We start from the raw sequence: 17,484 nt of genomic DNA on the forward strand, positions 1-17,484 counted from the left end.
CTTCCAGTGTCTCGTTCTCATTCTCATTCATATGTCATTCCCACATTCTGCGGAAGGAGCGGTTGAGCCTCCAGCTGCTCTGCGGCTCAGATGCTTACATTACTCACAGGACGACCAGGTAGAGGTACCTAAACTACCACACCCTCTACATCGCTGACCTCACACTGCGTTACTAACCAGGTATCTAAGTGGAGACTCGGCCAATCATATGACTTGAGTCAAAGATGTTTACTATTTCTTCAAAATCCTACACACATGCTGGAAGTGACCTATTACATGCGCTAAGCATTAGGTTATAATACCGAGAGTCGAGAGGCACTCGATAGGCGAGGGGTGCCACACCTGTAAAGGGGCAGTATGGACTATGGCTATATTTAGGGCTATAGCTATCAAGGCGAAGATTACAAATCTTAACTAAGGAGGAGAATAGCCTATGCCAAGGGTGAAATTTTATAGTGCTAGATGTAGTTCACAGAGGTGAGGAAGCCTGAAGACACCAAGAACGCCAAACCTTGATTAAGTTCAAAAACTCCCCCATTCTGTAGAAAGACGCGGTCATCGAATTCAGGTTATGTAGATCCTTAGTCTGATATGTGCTAATCCTCCGATACTAGTTCCGTAGGTTTATGGACGAATCATCTTCTCTGCGACATACAAAGAATGTATTCAAAAGTTGGATCCGCATGCTAAATGCTGCGGAGTCCGGTTATGATCGTGTCTTTTGGATCGCATCTGTTTGTCAGTCTACGCAGAAACTGATTTTGCGTTTTCAGTATAGATCCTCCAAGATCGTGTAAATGTGTTGTCAAAAAGCCTTATAAATAGACTCACGCAACCCACCAGAACAGAATGAAGATAACGCATTATATCTATATACCTTAGCAACATGGAAACTTCTCATCGAAACTTGTTGCCTCATATGAACGCCCTATCATTGTCACACTTGGATCTGCAGACAGCTCTGCGAGGCATATATCTTTCGCTAGCTCTCGTATGCTCTGAGTCTTTCGCTTGATTGTCAATTGTAATACTAATCACTCTTATAACATAGTTTGCTACCTACAGGATACTCTTAGCTGCATACAATGTCTACTTCAGTCCACTGAGGTTATGTTAGTACATTATCTTTTCGTAATACGGGGATACACACTAATTCAACATTGGACAGTTCCAGGACCAAAAATAGCTGCAGCCAGCTACCTTCCCTTCTACTACCGCAAGTTTTTCGGGACACTGAACCCCTGGTACTTGGAGCTTCACAGCCAATATGGAGAAGTCGTTCGATTCACGCCAAATGATTTAAGCTTTACGAATGAGCATGCTTACAAGGACATATATGGTGGAAAAACTGCAAATCACACTGCTAACCCGAAGTCTGGCTCTTTCTACACCAAGACTTACGGCAATACATGGACGATGCTGACAGAGCCGGACGACACGAGGCACGGACAGATCCGCAAAGTCTTCGCCAATGCATTCTCAGATCGTGCGTTAAAGCTGCAGGAGCCATTAATTCTGAAGTATGTAGACCAGCTAGTAAGCAATATCAGACGGAGTGTCGCAAGTAATCCCGTTAAGGAGGTGGATATGGTCAGGTAAGTCTTCAAAAACCTCTACGTGCCTCCAATTGACCCCAACAGACTTTACAACTTCGCCACGTTCGACATCATGGCCGATCTCACATTCAGTGAGCCCCTGGGTCTACTCCAAAGTAATCAATACACACCCTGGGTCAAAGCCATGTTCGCCAGCATCCGCAACAACCAGAAAACCAAAGTTTTCAAAGCTATCCCCGTGCTCCGAGCTCTCGCTTTTCTCTTTCTCCCCAGAAACTTCAAGAAAATAATGAAGGAGAACTACCGAAATTCTGTCGAGCGCGTCAACTACCGCATCGCTAATCCCCCTGCCGACTACGATATGTGGAAACTTGTTCTTGAGAAAGGCACAGATGTCCTCCAGCCTGCTGAGATGCATACTAATGCGGCAATATTCATGAAAGCAGGTACCGAGACAACGGCAACGGCATTGTCGGGCTTGACATATCATCTGCTGCGCAATCCGGACAAGCTGGCGAAGGTCGTCGCCGAAGTACGTGCTCAGCCCGACGAAGCATCCTTGAACCTGTTAACTTTACCCCGCTTGCGGTATCTGAATGCGTGCTTCGAAGAGGGGCTTCGTATATATCCACCCGTTGCTGAGGGCCTACCGCGTGAGGTGCCTGCAGGCGGAAATGTGATCTGTGGGCAATACATCCCTCCTAAGACGCGCATGTGGGTGCCACAGTACGTGAACAATCGCAACCCACGCAACTTCATGGATGCAGACAAGTTTATACCCGAGCGCTGGTTGGACGGGGAGGGTTACGACAGTGATAAGAAGCATGCGTTGCAGCCGTTCAGTACCGGGCCAAGGAACTGTATAGGAAAAAAGTAAGTCCTAAATGTCCTGGCGACTCTTCGTCATCATCTGAGCACGGGTGCTAATCTTTTGGGTAGTCTGGCTTACCATGAGATGCGGGTCATTCTTGCGAAGCTGCTTTGGCATTTTGATTTGAGATTGGCGGAGAGGAGCAGCAACTGGGCAGAACAGAAGACCTATATCCTGTGGGAAAAGCCAGAACTGTACGTCATTGCTGAACCGGTGCGCTGAAGGCTTTCTACATGAATTCTGAGATGTTGTTGTGCTGGGGTTTAATTCGGTCGATGTGTTGACATGACAACAACGTTCTCCACCTGAGGTAGGGCTATACATAGCACCTCATTCATCCAAATGCAGAATTATCCAAAGTCACATAAAGCAAGCCTTTACAAAGAAACTATCGAGCTGTTCGTAGAAAGTGCGATACCCTACGATTGATGTCAAAGCTTGCTGAACGCACCAATTAAACTCACTGATCGTATCGCCGTCGTCTGTGAACTGGGCTCGTTTCACTTACTGTTCGAAGAACAGGAAACTCTGTATAAGACTATGCACATCATCTTCGTTTGGTTCACACGAATTTAGTGTCTCGATGCGCTGTTTTGTGCAATGTTAAGTGTTCATGAATATAAAGCAGCAACGTCAAAGTGAACTGTCGGTGAACAAGTGAAAACAGCTTGAAGTAGGATTATTATTGACGAAGCCGCCGAAATTCTTCCCCTGCAAATCCTTGTTCTCTTTAAGATCTCGCTTGTAGCTCTGTTCACACCCTCGATGCTTAGACAACGATGAAGCTACTAAGCTCTTCACTTTGAGTATGCGATCTCACTCCGTAATCTTTCGAATTCGAACTGGCTTCCGAGACATCAAAAGGCGTTATACTGATCTGTACCGCGGTGCGCGCACTGGCTACACTTGCTGTCCTGGCTTTGTCATAAGACTTTTGCAATGCCTGCAGTACGACAGAATCTCATAGTAGAGACTATGGAAGCTCCAAGACATGACTCAAATTCTGATTCACAACGAACTTTGATGTCCTACCTGATCGAAAACAGTGATAACTTTGCAAAGCTTGAGAAACTCAAAAAAAAGGTAAGATCATTGTCGCTAAGGGCACTTCAACTCTGATTCTGGGGCAGGACTGGAAGAATCCCGCAGCATACACCCACTGGCAGAAACGCAACATGCAAGCAAATCCTGCAACGCAAGATGCAGTACAACAAGCGTTTCTATACAAGATGACCCAGCAAATTGTATCAGAGATGCACATGAAGACGGAGGCTCTGACCCCAGGAAAGCTCGGAGCTTCAAAGCTGCAGGTTTTAGATATCTGTATGGCCCCAGGGGGGTTTACCTGGGGTGCTTTGAAATACAACCCTAATGCAATATCGTATGGCATAACCCTTCCCGAGCAGAGAGGAGGTTACAAGAACAGATTCAGACTGCGATCTCAGAACGTTCGATTCATGGACGTTACCATGCTCGCTAGTGAGTGTGGCATCGATGTAATACCAGACTCACATCCGGACTTTGCTCGCTTCCTGCAGGAACGCCCCTTTCTAGATCTGTCCTTTCAGTTGATCTTCTGTGGGGGCGCCGTTCTAAGGTCCACTAGAGACTTCAACACCGACTACCCAAACCCATATGAGCGAACTCGCCTGACAACCTCACAACTAGTTCTGGCGATGCAGCGGATTATGCCTGGAGGAACAATGGTCGTCCTACTTGGGAAGCCGGAGCATCCCGACACAACAGCGATCCTCAGACACTTCGATCGGTTCGCAAGAATAGAGTTGTTCAAGTCGCGCAGGAAGCACACCCTTCGATCCACGTTCTATCTCGTGGCTAGAGACGTACAGTCCGAGTCACATGCAGCAAAAGCTGCGTTAGAAGACTGGAAAGCTCGCTGGTATCGCGCAACATTTGGCGGTGAGATTGGGACTGGAGAACTTGAGCCTGATATGGATACCGCATCCATGGCAAGCATGATTGACGAATTCGGTACGAGACTCATTGAGCTGGCGAGTCCGGTATGGGAAATTCAGGCAGCGGCGCTATTGAGACAGGACTTCAACGTCACTCACTGATCGACAATCTGGAGACGAGATAGTATCAAGTGACATGGCAAGGAGCTACCCCATTCTAAGCTATCACAAAGACCATGCTTGCTCAATGGCAGGAGAAATGGATGAAGACGTGTATCCGATGTATGGGCCTTGGCTATTTCTAGGTCTGAACTACGTCTATCTGTTGACCGCAAACATTCTTGGATATCTTGATGATTCAGCCGTAAATAAGACCTTGCAATGCAAGCACCAAAGAAAACATACTCCTATATTCATTGAACCATCCCCTCAGTCTCATTTAAAGACTCCCGAACCTTCTAGTTGAAGAGCGCACTATACTAGTACTGTCACACTAGACGTTTGAAACAAATATCTCGGGTCGAGTCGCGTTTCAGCTCTATATTCCTGCACAGTGTTATGAGTTGTATATCTCGTTATAGACGCTCACTGGCTCTAATAAACACTCATCATGAGTATAAGTAAACACAGGCATAGCTTGTTAAGGCACGATGTACATAGGCTCTGTATTTGTTGATTACGATACACAGACCACTCAGTAGACAGCCTTTTCCCTGTGGACAGCTACATTCGTCAAAAACGTACCTAACTTGGAATGCCCACAGGGTTATAGGACAAGCCTTCATATATCTCACCGCCAGGTGATATCATAAAACATGCAAGCCGAAGTGATAACTTCCGGTATAACAGGTGTGAGTCAGATTGCCTTGTTTTGCATTTCCTTGCTAGCAACACCATACGGAAACAAGTTGATCTGAAGATGATCCTTGTTTTGAAGATTCTCACGAGTAAGAAGACGAGAAGTTCGAAATCCAATAATTCGTCTGTGACTTTTATTGGCATAGAAGATGTATAATATTTATATCAATGCTACTTCTAATGATAACGATAGACCTTTGAAGCGAGAGAAGAAGTTCAGAGTTGGGTAACATAGAGAATTCTTTTTAGAGTCATCCTTTAGAACAAGAGATATATAGCGATTCGAGAAAGAAGTACATGCTTCCAAAAAATAGATATATGGTTGTTATATCATATAACGTTAAACCCACTTTTCTAGCTAATGACAGAGGTGACAAGGGTGACTCTTAATTGGCTTTGTAACTTCAAAGCACCATGCTAACGTCGCAATGTTGGTATGAGAATACGTCGCTTGTTCGAAATAGAATTCAGGGAGTATAGAGCAGTAAAAGGGCAATGAATGACTAAGCATATGCTAAGATTGATGGTCATTGTTGGTTCACTCCAGAGAGTATAGATGTTGAGTAGCTGGGTGGAACAGAGTTTGAGAAGTTTGAGCTCTACCGAAGACTAGGCTCCCATCTATTCCCACTCAAAAAGCACAAGGGGCGTGCTATACAGATTGTTTCCATCCTTATCCAAGTCGTTCTTCGTGTATGTAATATAGATAGCATTTGTAAGGTCGCTTGTCAGCCCAGGATGTGCCTGGATGGAGTACGAGGCCAAGAAGTAATTTCCATTGATACCTGTGTATAAGTGTATGGGTTCGATCCACGGTCCTGTTGGATCCGGAGCAGTCGTGACGTAGACTTCAGCGCTGACGCCTCTATCCCCGCCAATCCAGACGAATGAATTCCATGGCTTGGAGTAATAGTATGTCCCCTGCCCACCAGCGTTACAATTGGAGATATTGATACCATCAGAGTCGATTGTAGGCCTTTGGGACGTCCATGATCCATTGACCCAGTACTCGTAAGCGGATTTGGTTTCAATTTGCGAGGCAGGGACTCTGGCCAGGGAGGTCGAGCCATTCGCTTGTGCGTATAGATATGCGGTACCATCGTGAACAAAATTGCCATAGTCACCATATGGGATCTCGTCGATGTCCCAGAAGTCTGAGTCAACGGTAGTCACTTTTGGCAGGGACGTGGTATCTGACGAATCTGATTCGAAGTCGAGGCGATACAAGAGCGTAGCAGGATTCGGATACAGGACGCTTAGGTCAGGCTGGATGTGAAACTTTCTGATCCATGTATAAGCTGTAACCCTGTTGTCTTGGATCGATGTTACGAGTGGTGGCAGATCCGGCCCTAGTTCGCATTGTTAGATTCTGTAGGAGGTTGATCCCTACTAATAGCACTCACATAACGCATATCTACTCTCGTCTGGACACGAGCCAGCGGGTGCCGTACAGGACTCATTTGTAGTAGAATAAGGGAAATAGGGCTCGTTTTGATCCAGTGAGTTTCTGCCATATAACTCCAACACCGTGCTATGAAGCTCGTCACCCCCTGGAGGAAGAGGTGTCAGCAACGGTCCACCCTCCGGAATAAGATTTGACCAGCTAGCTGTGCTGGCGTATACAGGAAACTTTTGCAGATGTCCATCGGGATTGAAAAGCTGGGTATCCCTCGCCGTCCATAATGTCCGCCCTGCTACCGTCGTGGACCCCAGAGAGTCCCGATTCAACGACGGGTCGCTAACAAGTCCGAGGACTTTGGGTGTTGATTTGAGCTTGGGGACCACAGGTGACCGAACACTGAAAGGGTCTGAAGTCGATGTTTTGAATGCGTATACTTGGTCTCCGATAAAGGGCAGAAATATTGGTGACGAGAACAAGCTAAAAGCCCCAAAAATCGGAGCAGAGTCAAGAATACCGAACAGTATGACTAAGAAAAGAGACACCATGACGAACGAATGTGAATGAGCAGACTTGATACTGAAATAAGAACGGACGTGGATGGTTTCATTATGCTTTCTTTGGCTCTATAGTATCGTCGATCTGTTATCATGAGGCGTCTTCTACAGGTCATTGAGGCACATGTGATTTTCCAAATAGTTATGCTAACAGCACACTCCTGCCAGAAGGGTGATCTAATCAATACTGGGGCGGCCATAGAGTAGGTAGTGAGTACCAGCCGAACCGTAGTTGTGGAAGCTATGTAGATCCCAATAACAAGGGTTAGGAGAAGGAGTGATGAAAAGCACAAGTTATTACCCACTTGATCTAGTTGCGGCACCTTCCACCAAGTCCGCCCTACGTTAGTAAGCATAGGGTGTAAACACAGTCGTACCCTGGCCCCTGCTCTCAAGGCGGGCTGTGATGGGTAAAACGCTAGGCTATATTGGTACCACTTGATCACTAGGCTGTTTGAGGACTAGTCTAAACGCAACCCCACGATCCGGCTTGCGTCGGCCTTAACCTCAGCCAGGGTCCATGACTTCAACCCCAGGTTTCTCTTTAAGAGCTGGCGATGCGCGACATGCACTCAGTGGAAGACGTTCAAGAGGCCTATACTCTACGTTCGTCTATATGTAAAGATGCGAGCTGCACATCGTTCTAAAGGTTTCATACGCTCTGCTAATCTCAATGGTTCACGGTGGAATTCAACAGCGTCTACTGCACGGGTTGTCAGGCCGCTGACGTCAATTCTGATAGCAAACCGAGGCGAGATTGCTCTGTGAGTATATGAATATGCCGTAGGAAGCGTCTTCTGATACCTCGCTCAGTCGTGTAGGCCGAACCGCAGCAGAATATGGCATTCGCACAACCACAATCTACACCAATCCAGATGCTCACTCACAACACGCTCTGAGCTCCCCATTCGCCGTCAATCTAGGCGACGCATCTGCATACCTCGATGGTGATCGCATTATAGAAGCTGCGAAGCAGCATGGCTGTCAGGGTATACATCCAGGCTATGGCTTTCTCAGCGAGAATTCTGTTTTCGCAAAGAAATGCGCAGATGCAGGCATTACCTTCATAGGGCCGCCATATAAAGCGATCGAAGCGATGGGAAGCAAAAGCGAGTCTAAGAATATCATGAATGCGGCTGGAGTGCCATGTATTCCAGGCTATCATGGCAACAACCAAGATCCAGAGTATCTCAAGGCAGAGGCTGCGAAAATTGGGTATCCAGTACTATTAAAGGCTGTTAAAGGAGGGGGTGGAAAGGGGATGCGAATCGTGAAGACGCCTGAGGTGTTTCTGGAGCAGCTCGCGTCTGCAAAGTCTGAAGCAAAGAACTCCTTCGGCGACGAGGTCATGCTTGTGGAGAAATACATCACCACGCCTCGTCATATTGAAGTCCAAGTATTTGCCGATAAGCACGGAAACTGCGTAGCACTTGGCGAAAGAGATTGCAGTATTCAGCGACGACACCAGAAAATCCTCGAGGAGTCTCCAGCACCACATCTGAAAGAAGAGATTCGTCAGGACTTATGGGAGAAGGCTCGTGCGGCTGCTCTTGCCGTGGGCTATGAGGGTGCAGGAACGGTGGAGTTCATCTTCGACAACGAGACCGGACAGTTCTTCTTTATGGAAATGAATACACGACTACAGGTCGAGCACCCAGTGACAGAGATGGTTACTGGAGAAGATCTTGTTCGATGGCAGCTTATTGTTGCTGAAGGGGGCATGCTTCCTACTAGCCAAGCCGAGGTTGAAAGAAATATAGCTAAGCATGGCCACGCCATCGAAGCTAGAATTTACGCTGAGAATCCTGACAAGTGAGTATCTTAAGTTATCGCAAGGCATGATTTAGCTGAGAAACACAAGGAATTTCGTCCCGGATTCCGGCAAACTAATTCACGTGCGGACACCAAAAGCCACTGCCGACGTCCGCATCGATGGAGGCTTCGTAATGGGCGACGAAGTATCGTCACATTACGATCCAATGATCTCGAAATTGATCGTACGGGGTCCAACTCGAGAAGCTGCCCTGCAGAAGCTTCGGGCTGCTCTTGAAGAATATGAAGTGGCAGGGCCAATCACAAACATCGAGTTTTTGAAGCGATGTTGTGTAAGTCCGGCTTTCGTCGCTGGCGATGTAGAGACTGGATATATTGATAAGCATCGAGATGAGCTGTTCGCAAGGGCGGAAACTCAGCCTGAAGTATTATCTCAAGCGGCGTTAGGCCTGCTCCTACAGCAGGCGAAGGCCTTAAAAGTCGACTCTATCTTCGCCTCTGCTGGTGCTGCTGTTGGATTCAGCAGCGCATATCAAGAACGTGCGTATCATCTCACAGAAACTTCCGCGGACGGCAAAGGTGATCCCATCGTGTCTACTGTCAAGGTTCGACAGACTGCGCCAGAAGACTTTACTGTCACAATCAAGGATCAGATCTTCACTGGTGTGAAGAGTTCTATAGATCCGTTGACAAACATCATCACTACGTATTACCCACACACTCGTCTCGAAACTACATTCATACAGGATGAAGAGCGACTCTCTTTATTCCAACAGGGCAAGCTGTATCGCCTCCAACTGACGGTACCGAAATGGGCAGAGAAGGCACTCGGCATTAAGGATGTCGCGAACAGCGTTTTGACGCCAATGCCTTGCAAAATACTCAGAGTGGAAGTTCAAGAAGGTGACCAGGTTAAGAGAGACCAACCTCTCATTGTAATCGAGAGCATGAAAATGGAGACTGTTATCCGGAGTCCTCAGGATGGAATCATCGAGAAAGTTGTCCACAAAGCTGGCGTAAGTCAATTGTGCTTTTCGTGTCATGACTGACTGCACTACTAACAATGCATGCGTAGGACATTTGCAAAGCGAATACACCGCTGGTTGAGTTCGCTGAGCAAGAGCAAACACAATGATTATGGCACAGTACATGAATGCACAATGATATTTAAAAAGAGCATTTGTCGACAGTGTAGGCAATGTCCAGATCAGGTTATTTCGATTGGTAGCCATGTGGTATCTGTGGTAAAAAGTGACCCAGTGAAACACAGAGAACGCCGTGGAACAAGAGTCTGACGCGTCGCACGATGGATTAGTAAAATCTACACTCTATATTGCTTACAAGTATGCGGTACGTCTCACATAACGCGCATACATCTAGGGTGCTGCCGCATAACACGGTAACCTTAGCAGTTAAGCACGAGTCCTCACGTTCGCAGGCCGAGTAATAGCGTAGAGTATTACACAATGGTCTTAGACTTCTGAACGAAATCACATAATATTGTCGAAAGGAATGATGCTGTGTTCGTTGTTTATAGTTTGATTATCATACTGTCCAACGATGGTAGATCCATAAGGTAGGTAGGGGCCCCGCCGCATGGATTTCTAATCGAGAAGACGCTCTACTAGTAGCTCGGGGGCCCCGTAGAAGAGCTCTGCTGCACCAATAAGATCCCTCACACCATGTCGAACAGCTGTAGATGGTATCATTTTGACAGCATCATCAATAGTTACGTGGTAGTCACGTAATCTGCTTGCTAGGTTCCCTCGTCTTCCATGCATGGGTGCTGTGGCTTGCTATTGCTAATGCTAATATATCGCATCTGCCCCTCTATTGTGCCATCGGCTTGGAAATCATCCAGCACTATATAAACCACATGCTCCGTTCTCCTCTGCGCCGCTTGGAGCATACAACTCGTCTCTTTACTACCTCTTCTATCATTCCCACATACAGACGTTTCAACTCCGACATGGCTTCAGAACGACCCACTGGGACCATCGCTGACAAGGGCCTCGAGCTTCTCAGTCTTGCGACGCCTAATGGTGTCAAGGTTTCGATCCTGCTCGAGGAGCTGAAGGCAACTTATGGCCTGGATTACAAGTATCAGAACATTAATATCATGAGCAATGTACAAAAAGAGAAGTGGTTCACCGACCATGGACCAAATGGACGTATTCCAGTCTTGATGTAAGTTAGCCGAGACGTCATTGTAGACGGTGGGGTGAGCTCATCCAAGCCTCGCAGCGATCATGACCGCCAATACTCCCTCATGGAAGGCATTCCGATCCTCAGATACCTCGAAGACCACTACGACCCCAAGCACACCTTCGACTTCACCGACGAGACAGAACAAGCGGATGCGCTGCAATGGGCGTCATGGGGACATGGTGGTGTAGGGCCCATGCAAGGCCAGGCAAACCACTTCCTGTGCGACTCTACAACATCCCACCATCGCATCATCAAACTAATCTCTTGACAGCCGCTACGCAAAAGAGAAGATTCCCTACGGCATCCAACGATACGTCGGCGAGACCGAACGTCTCTATGGTGTTCTCAACACTCGCCTCACAGGCCGCGATTACGTCGCCGGTGCTGGTAAAGGCAAATATTCATGGGCTGACATTGCGCTCTTTGGCTGGGTTAACATCTCTTATTGGTCTGGTGTCGATATCAAGGAGCCACAGTTCTCAGAGGTGTACAGGTGGTGGAAGAGTATCGTCGAGCGACCGACCGTACAGAAGGGCATCAGCATCCCAAAGGGTCCAATGGACTCAACTAATCAAAGATACTTGGAGAGGCTAGAGACGGAGCCAGAGTTCAAGAAGGGTGAGGCTGAAGCGAAAGAATTAGTGAAGAAGGCAAAGGAGCAGTATGGTTATAAGTTCAACCCTGTATAAAGTATAAACAGACTGTAATTATTAAAACATCAATCTTGAAGCGGGTCACAAATGTGGTGTTGACATCATCACGCTAGGTTCTAGCTCATCACAGCCAGCGCCCCTATCATTAGTGGAGAGAACTTCTCAATGTTGAAGCTGATAATAATTATTACCATAAGCATTCAATTTCCGATTTTGATTCTATGATAACTCTCAACGTCCAGACCACCTCGAGACGTGACATTAATGAAAGAAAAAACTTGTTCCAGCTATGTGATTGGCATATGACGCCGCGACCCACCCCTTATCTCAGCCTTCTTCGGTCCAGGACCCAAGTTGAGGATATGCCAAGTAGGCTTATCATCTCCCTGCACATCTCACCACTCGCAACAGTTCTTGGCAGGAACTGCCTCACGTATCTTCTTGAACATGCGCATCTCGAGCCAACCAGGAACCTTGAGTTTCTGACGTACAGGCCTTCAATGGCTACGGTAGACAAGATATACGCCGTCTGACGCGCGGTAAACAATCATTCATTCAGATAGAGGCATGCCTCATTACATACAAAAGACGCATATTTCTTTGGTTCTACACACCCTTTGGAACAGTTATATCTAATCAACACTTCCGATATGAGTGCCTCACTTGACCATAAGGGCCCTCATGCCGACGAGGCCGCCATCGATTCTACCCCAAATGTTGCCGTAGGCACACTCGTAGATGACAAGCTCACCACAAACGAACTCCAACAATTCGGGCAAACAAAGCGCGGTCTCTCCCCTCGCCATGTCCAACTCATGGCCATCGGCGGCTCCATTGGCACTGGTCTTTTCGTCGGCATCGGCTCCTCGCTCAGCAACGCCGGACCGCTCTCCCTTCTTCTCGGATATCTGTTCTGGGGCATCCTATTCGTGTGGCCCTGTAACCTCTGCGTGGCGGAGATGTGTGCCTGGCTCCCTGTGCGTGGCACTATCTTTGAACTCGCCTCAAGGTACGTGGATCCTGCGATGGGGTTCGCTTTAGGATGGACGTACTTCTTTGCAGGGACGATGCTCATGTGTACGGAGTACAGCGCAGTGGCGACTGTCATAGGATATTGGGCGCCAGAAGTGAATCCAGCGGTGTGGGTGGCCATGGCGATGGTGGTGTGTATTACACTGAACGTGGTTGCTGTGAAGTGAGTTTCTATATCTATGGCCCCCAGGAAGCAGATTAGACTGACCAGTACAGATGGTACGGCGAATCTGAGTTTATTATGGCATCGACAAAGATTCTCCTCCTTGTCGGTCTCATTCTGCTCACTTTCATCACCATGCTTGGCGGTAATCCCAAAGGCGACCGGTATGGATTCCGCTCCTGGACAAACGGCAACGCAATGCACGCCTACTATACCTCTGGTGCAACAGGTCGCTTCCTTGGATTCTGGTCTGTCGTCCGATATGCAGCCTTCACGGTCGCCGGGCCAGACCTGATATCTCTTGCGGCTGGAGAAATTCGCAACCCACGGCGCACCATTCCCCGTGTCGCCCGCCTCGTCTTTTACCGCCTCGTCGGCTTCTACGTGATCGGCGTGCTTGCTGTCGGTATCATCTGCTCATCGCGTGACACGCGTCTGCTCAACGCCTTGGATGCTGGCACGTCAGGCTCTGCTGCATCGCCATGGGTCATCGGCATCGAAAACCTATCTATCAGCGGACTACCAGGCCTGATCAACGCGCTCATTCTACTGTCAGGCTGGTCATGTGGAAATGCATACTTATACAGTGCCAGCCGCACGCTGTACAGTCTAGCCAGAGACGCACAGGCGCCACGACTTTTCAAGAAGTGTACAGCAGCGGGTGTGCCCGTGTTTGCTGTGACTGCTGTATCTCTGCTCGCGTGCATGACGTTCTTGGTCGCAAGCGACAGCGCGATTACCGTGTTGTTCTGGTTCATCAACCTGACGACTATCGCGCTCATTCTCACCTACACGGGAATGCTGGTTACGTTTGTGTGCTGGCACCGTGCGCTGCGGGCTCAGAATATCTCGCGGTCTATTCTGCCATATCGAGCACCATTGGCGCCTTACTCAGCGTATCTCGCAATTGGTGTCGGGTGTACTGTAATGTTGTTCATTGGTTTCGATGTTTTTGAGCCATGGAGCACGCAGGGCTTCATCACGAGTTACTTTGGCCTAGCTTTTGGGGTTGTGATGTTTGTGGGATGGAAGGTGGTGAAATGTACGCACTTTGTGACAGCTCAGAAGGCGGATGTATGGAGTGGCAAGAAAGAGATCGATGAGGAGTGTCATGAATGGGAGGCGGGTGGGATTGAAGAGAATGAACGTCGTAGACTAGCTGGCATGACGTTCTTAATGAGAACATGGGAGAGCATGTGGTGAAGATCATAAAGATGAGATCAGTAGGTGATTAGCCGGATCTTTTTGTACAGCTTTTGTCGGTAGACACGGTGACAAGTTGCGCCCTTATACATAGGTTAGAATAGCTAGGGTGAAGCAGAACACCTCTAGTCGCAGTCTAGCACGATCTCTGTGCTCATCCCAGGAAAAAGAATAGCATACAAGGGTTCTATGAACCTTGGACCACAGTCGAAGACACCACTTGAAACAATTTGTTGCATCATGACTACCTACACATGTCTTACCATTGCCAAAGAGTGTCCCATCCTCAAGCATATCGTACACATACAGCTAGTCAGCTCCATAACCTAGGAAGCTTCCTCAAGCCCGAGCACAGTCTCTTCGTTGAAACACTCACTTCCCCCTTCCTCATGTTGCACAACACATGTAGTCTCAATCTCCCCCTCGCCATATCTCGTAGTCCTATGTTACCTTAGCCCACGTCCACGTCGTCTCGTACTTCGGAACTTACGTCTCACTCAAGCTATGCGCCAACTGTAAAAGATATTCATTGTTATCGCTACCAAATAGTCGGAACGAAAACCTCGCCACGTTGCCCCCTGGAATCGTGTCATCAGGGCCGGTGCACTTCACAAATGGACCCGTGCTGAGGACCGGGTTTGTAGCTGAGCAGTTCAGTTTGTACGGCTCAGGAGAGGAGGGTGTCGAGCTGATGGCAAAGTCGACACTCTTGATATCATGAGCAGAGCTGGCGCCACGAACAAGGTGGAAGTCGGTGATTTTGACTTCTTCAGCAGGGGCGGTGGGACTGGATTGAGGAAGGGCAGAGCAGAGTGCGACGAGCAGGATGGCGGTTGAAGTGAGGGAGTACATATTAGGGTGACAAAGTCTTTGGTACTGGATTGGAAGGTAATTCTGTTGGTGTAGAACGGATTGCTGTTGCTGACTGAATGGTGTCTATGCATATGGGCGTTGAGAGATTTTATATTCTTGACTTCTTGAGATTCCGGATATCCGCTTATCGGATTGACGGTTCGTACTCATCCCATGTTACTCGACGTCATACGCCTTTGTGTCTTTACGTTCGTTGACTACGGATACAGCCGCTGCAACGTCTACGGACGGACCGGGATACGACATTGCCATTTCAACTTTACCCAAAGAAGAATTGGGAAGATATAAAACATATTCAAGATGGGGGCTAATATCACCTAAAGTCGCCGATATATATGGCGCTGTCTGGATTATGCTGTCATATATTGGTCCGTGTTGACCAAAATTTACACTGCGAATAAAGCACAGCCCGGCAGCCAATGCAGGTTATCATGAAGAGATATAGACTCATTCATCTGGATTAAGAGGGCTATAGCAACCTGATCCGGCTTAGGGATCTTCGATGTTGATCATTTGCTGAATTGAGTAATATACTCGAATGGGGCCAAAAGCCAATTAAAGTTAGCATTTTGTAGGTCTTGCCATGTGCCGAACCAGCTATGAAGTCGCTGATTAAAGTATCTGGAAGTATATTCAGAGCATCGAACAAATATCTGGACACTAGATACATAATCTAGAAAGAGACCCTCGCGACGGCTAGTTTCGTGAAATATAGTTCTGACTATCGGTGAATTACGTATAGACCTGATGACGCAATGATTGGTCATAAGTTGAGTAGTCTTGAAAAAATGACCGTTGCTTCAAGTAAATACTACAATGGAACTCGCGAAGACTGGGGTAATCGCATAGCCAAAAAAGTATTTTGAGGGGCGCGTTGTTTAAAATAGCAACGTTGTTGGGGCCTTAGCAGACCGATGCTTCCAGCAATCTATGATCGACAATGGGATATCTTACACGGTATTTGCAAATTTTATATATGTGCCCAGCCATTGTCGGCGAGAACTTGCATCTCGTTAATGAGGCAAAATGCGCCTTTCTCCTCGTTGCCCTTTGAAAGTGACTTCCATGTGGCTACTCGGCGTGATATTCTCCAGTTCTGCATCCATGTAAATGTAGCACGACGCTTGATTCGGTTTATCCAAAGGCCAACCACAATGTCGAACGATGAGAGCCAATCGTCGCCACCGTTTCGGTGGACGGCTTTATATGCTGGTCCATTATAACCAACTCGTACTGCTGGATTCAGCCAGACACCTTTCGTTACCGAAAGCGGATTGTCCGCGTGGATTAAGCAGCATTCAGAGCCTTCGACATGAAAATTGGCCAAGGTGTCTGTAATTCCACGAAATCGGAGAGGATTGTTCGTCCTATAGAAAGGAGATGCATCCATTACCACTACGTACGCTTTAGTACCGACGCTGTAAGAAGACTCAAATTACCATACCGATGCCATTCCAACAGCTAGATACGGGCACTGGCACATTATGCTTTAGTGCATTACGAGACGCGGAAGATCGAAAGTAGGGCCACGTTTGCATTAAGGTCTCGTAGCCATCGGAATCCCGAAGAGCGAAAGTGTCATAAAAATTGGGTGGCTTTGAGAAGTCCAAGGCGCATGCAGCAGCGTACTCACCTCCATTAGTCTGCATGAGTCGGAAAATATCGTCGGTCTGTGGTCCTGCGTCAGCATAGCCCTCACGAGAGGTAAAAGTGCTTGACTCACGCTAAACACTACGTCGTTCATGTGTATTACAAGATCAAATTGCTCTCCAGTCTCCTCTGCTAGGTCGTACAGCGGCTGCAAAGCGCGATTGCGTTGTTCAGATAGGTACGGTATCCGTCTCAACCGTTGCTTTCCGGACGAGTCTTTGATCCAGCCTGACGAACCAGGCTTTTGCCTGTTTTCATCCTTATGTGTGGTGGCATTCATGACAATGGTGTGCCTGGCGCCTAAGTCATCCAAACGAGTTTCTAAATCTCTGAGAGCGCCTTTGGAGTCGTCCCAGCTGCCGCTCTCGTAGATAGAAATATACACGTTATCCACGCCAATCGCCTCAGTGAGATTCACTACAGCATTGTTCCAGTACTCTCTTAAAACCTTCTCATTATTCCAATGTATACTGGTGAGGAAGACCTTGCTGTTGGGGGTGGCTAAAGTGTGTGGTACCTCCTCGTGGTGTCGCACGAGGTTGCGATGGACGCGTATGAGGTCGAAAAAAGTCCAGAGGAAGAAAATCAAGAGGATCCCTCTTATCAGGCGAGCGCGTGATCGACGGTTGCCATAGTATGCTCGGCTCGAGAGCATGTTGTGGAGACCTGTTCACTGCGTCAGTTTCAGGAACTACAAAGGTCTGATAGGTAACTGCGTAGGGTTGTGCATACTTTATCTCGCTTCCATTCCTCCAACATCCGTGATAGCCGG

General features: G+C 47.8%; 8 protein-coding genes across 8 annotated transcripts; 5 read left to right on the plus strand and 3 right to left on the minus strand.

Moving 5' to 3' along the window:
- Positions 1-886: 886 nt before the first annotated feature.
- EJ05DRAFT_509796 (cytochrome P450) lies at positions 887-2,649 on the plus strand (the record flags this gene model as incomplete). Its single annotated transcript, XM_033748125.1, has 5 exons — positions 887-991; positions 1,052-1,112; positions 1,169-1,520; positions 1,641-2,429; positions 2,496-2,649. The coding sequence occupies 5 exons, from the start codon at positions 887-889 to the stop codon at positions 2,647-2,649; spliced, it is 1,461 nt and encodes a 486-aa protein (XP_033601357.1).
- A 561-nt stretch (positions 2,650-3,210) lies between these two features.
- EJ05DRAFT_526995 (uncharacterized protein) lies at positions 3,211-4,505 on the plus strand (the record flags this gene model as incomplete). Its single annotated transcript, XM_033748883.1, has 2 exons — positions 3,211-3,510; positions 3,558-4,505. The coding sequence occupies exons 1-2, from the start codon at positions 3,367-3,369 to the stop codon at positions 4,503-4,505; spliced, it is 1,092 nt and encodes a 363-aa protein (XP_033601358.1). The 5' UTR covers positions 3,211-3,366.
- A 1,317-nt stretch (positions 4,506-5,822) lies between these two features.
- On the minus strand, positions 5,823-6,986 carry EJ05DRAFT_429524 (uncharacterized protein; the record flags this gene model as incomplete). The annotated part of the gene is made up of 2 exons (XM_033741540.1): positions 5,823-6,550; positions 6,605-6,986. Coding segments are annotated over 2 exons (1,110 nt in total), but the record flags the coding sequence as incomplete, so codon positions are not given.
- A 713-nt stretch (positions 6,987-7,699) lies between these two features.
- EJ05DRAFT_463563 (methylcrotonoyl-CoA carboxylase subunit alpha) lies at positions 7,700-10,543 on the plus strand. The gene is made up of 4 exons (XM_033742721.1): positions 7,700-7,921; positions 7,971-8,969; positions 9,019-9,946; positions 10,006-10,543. Exons 1-4 carry the CDS (start codon positions 7,782-7,784, stop codon positions 10,063-10,065), a joined length of 2,127 nt encoding a protein of 708 aa, XP_033601360.1. The 5' UTR covers positions 7,700-7,781; the 3' UTR covers positions 10,066-10,543.
- Positions 10,544-10,899: 356 nt separating this feature from the next.
- Positions 10,900-11,827, plus strand: EJ05DRAFT_499344 (glutathione S-transferase II; the record flags this gene model as incomplete). The annotated part of the gene is made up of 3 exons (XM_033746821.1): positions 10,900-11,117; positions 11,175-11,357; positions 11,410-11,827. The coding sequence occupies 3 exons, from the start codon at positions 10,900-10,902 to the stop codon at positions 11,825-11,827; spliced, it is 819 nt and encodes a 272-aa protein (XP_033601361.1).
- A 374-nt stretch (positions 11,828-12,201) lies between these two features.
- Positions 12,202-14,392, plus strand: EJ05DRAFT_451222 (AAT family amino acid transporter). The gene is made up of 2 exons (XM_033742382.1): positions 12,202-12,986; positions 13,040-14,392. Exons 1-2 carry the CDS (start codon positions 12,442-12,444, stop codon positions 14,187-14,189), a joined length of 1,695 nt encoding a protein of 564 aa, XP_033601362.1. The 5' UTR covers positions 12,202-12,441; the 3' UTR covers positions 14,190-14,392.
- A 16-nt stretch (positions 14,393-14,408) lies between these two features.
- EJ05DRAFT_509800 (uncharacterized protein) lies at positions 14,409-15,113 on the minus strand. The gene is made up of 2 exons (XM_033748126.1): positions 14,680-15,113; positions 14,409-14,630 (listed from the first exon to the last, which is right to left on the minus strand). Exons 1-2 carry the CDS (start codon positions 15,039-15,041, stop codon positions 14,516-14,518), a joined length of 477 nt encoding a protein of 158 aa, XP_033601363.1. The 5' UTR covers positions 15,042-15,113; the 3' UTR covers positions 14,409-14,515.
- A 634-nt stretch (positions 15,114-15,747) lies between these two features.
- On the minus strand, positions 15,748-17,409 carry EJ05DRAFT_475163 (putative polysaccharide export protein). Its single transcript, XM_033743746.1, has 3 exons — positions 16,786-17,409; positions 16,507-16,732; positions 15,748-16,457 (listed from the first exon to the last, which is right to left on the minus strand). The coding sequence occupies exons 1-3, from the start codon at positions 17,365-17,367 to the stop codon at positions 16,033-16,035; spliced, it is 1,233 nt and encodes a 410-aa protein (XP_033601364.1). The 5' UTR covers positions 17,368-17,409; the 3' UTR covers positions 15,748-16,032.
- Between the last annotated feature and the right edge of the window lie 75 nt (positions 17,410-17,484).

The sequence above is a fragment of the Pseudovirgaria hyperparasitica genome, assembly GCF_010093815.1.
Source record: "Pseudovirgaria hyperparasitica strain CBS 121739 unplaced genomic scaffold EJ05scaffold_6, whole genome shotgun sequence".
In the NCBI taxonomy this organism is placed as follows: domain Eukaryota; kingdom Fungi; phylum Ascomycota; class Dothideomycetes; order Acrospermales; family Acrospermaceae; genus Pseudovirgaria; species Pseudovirgaria hyperparasitica.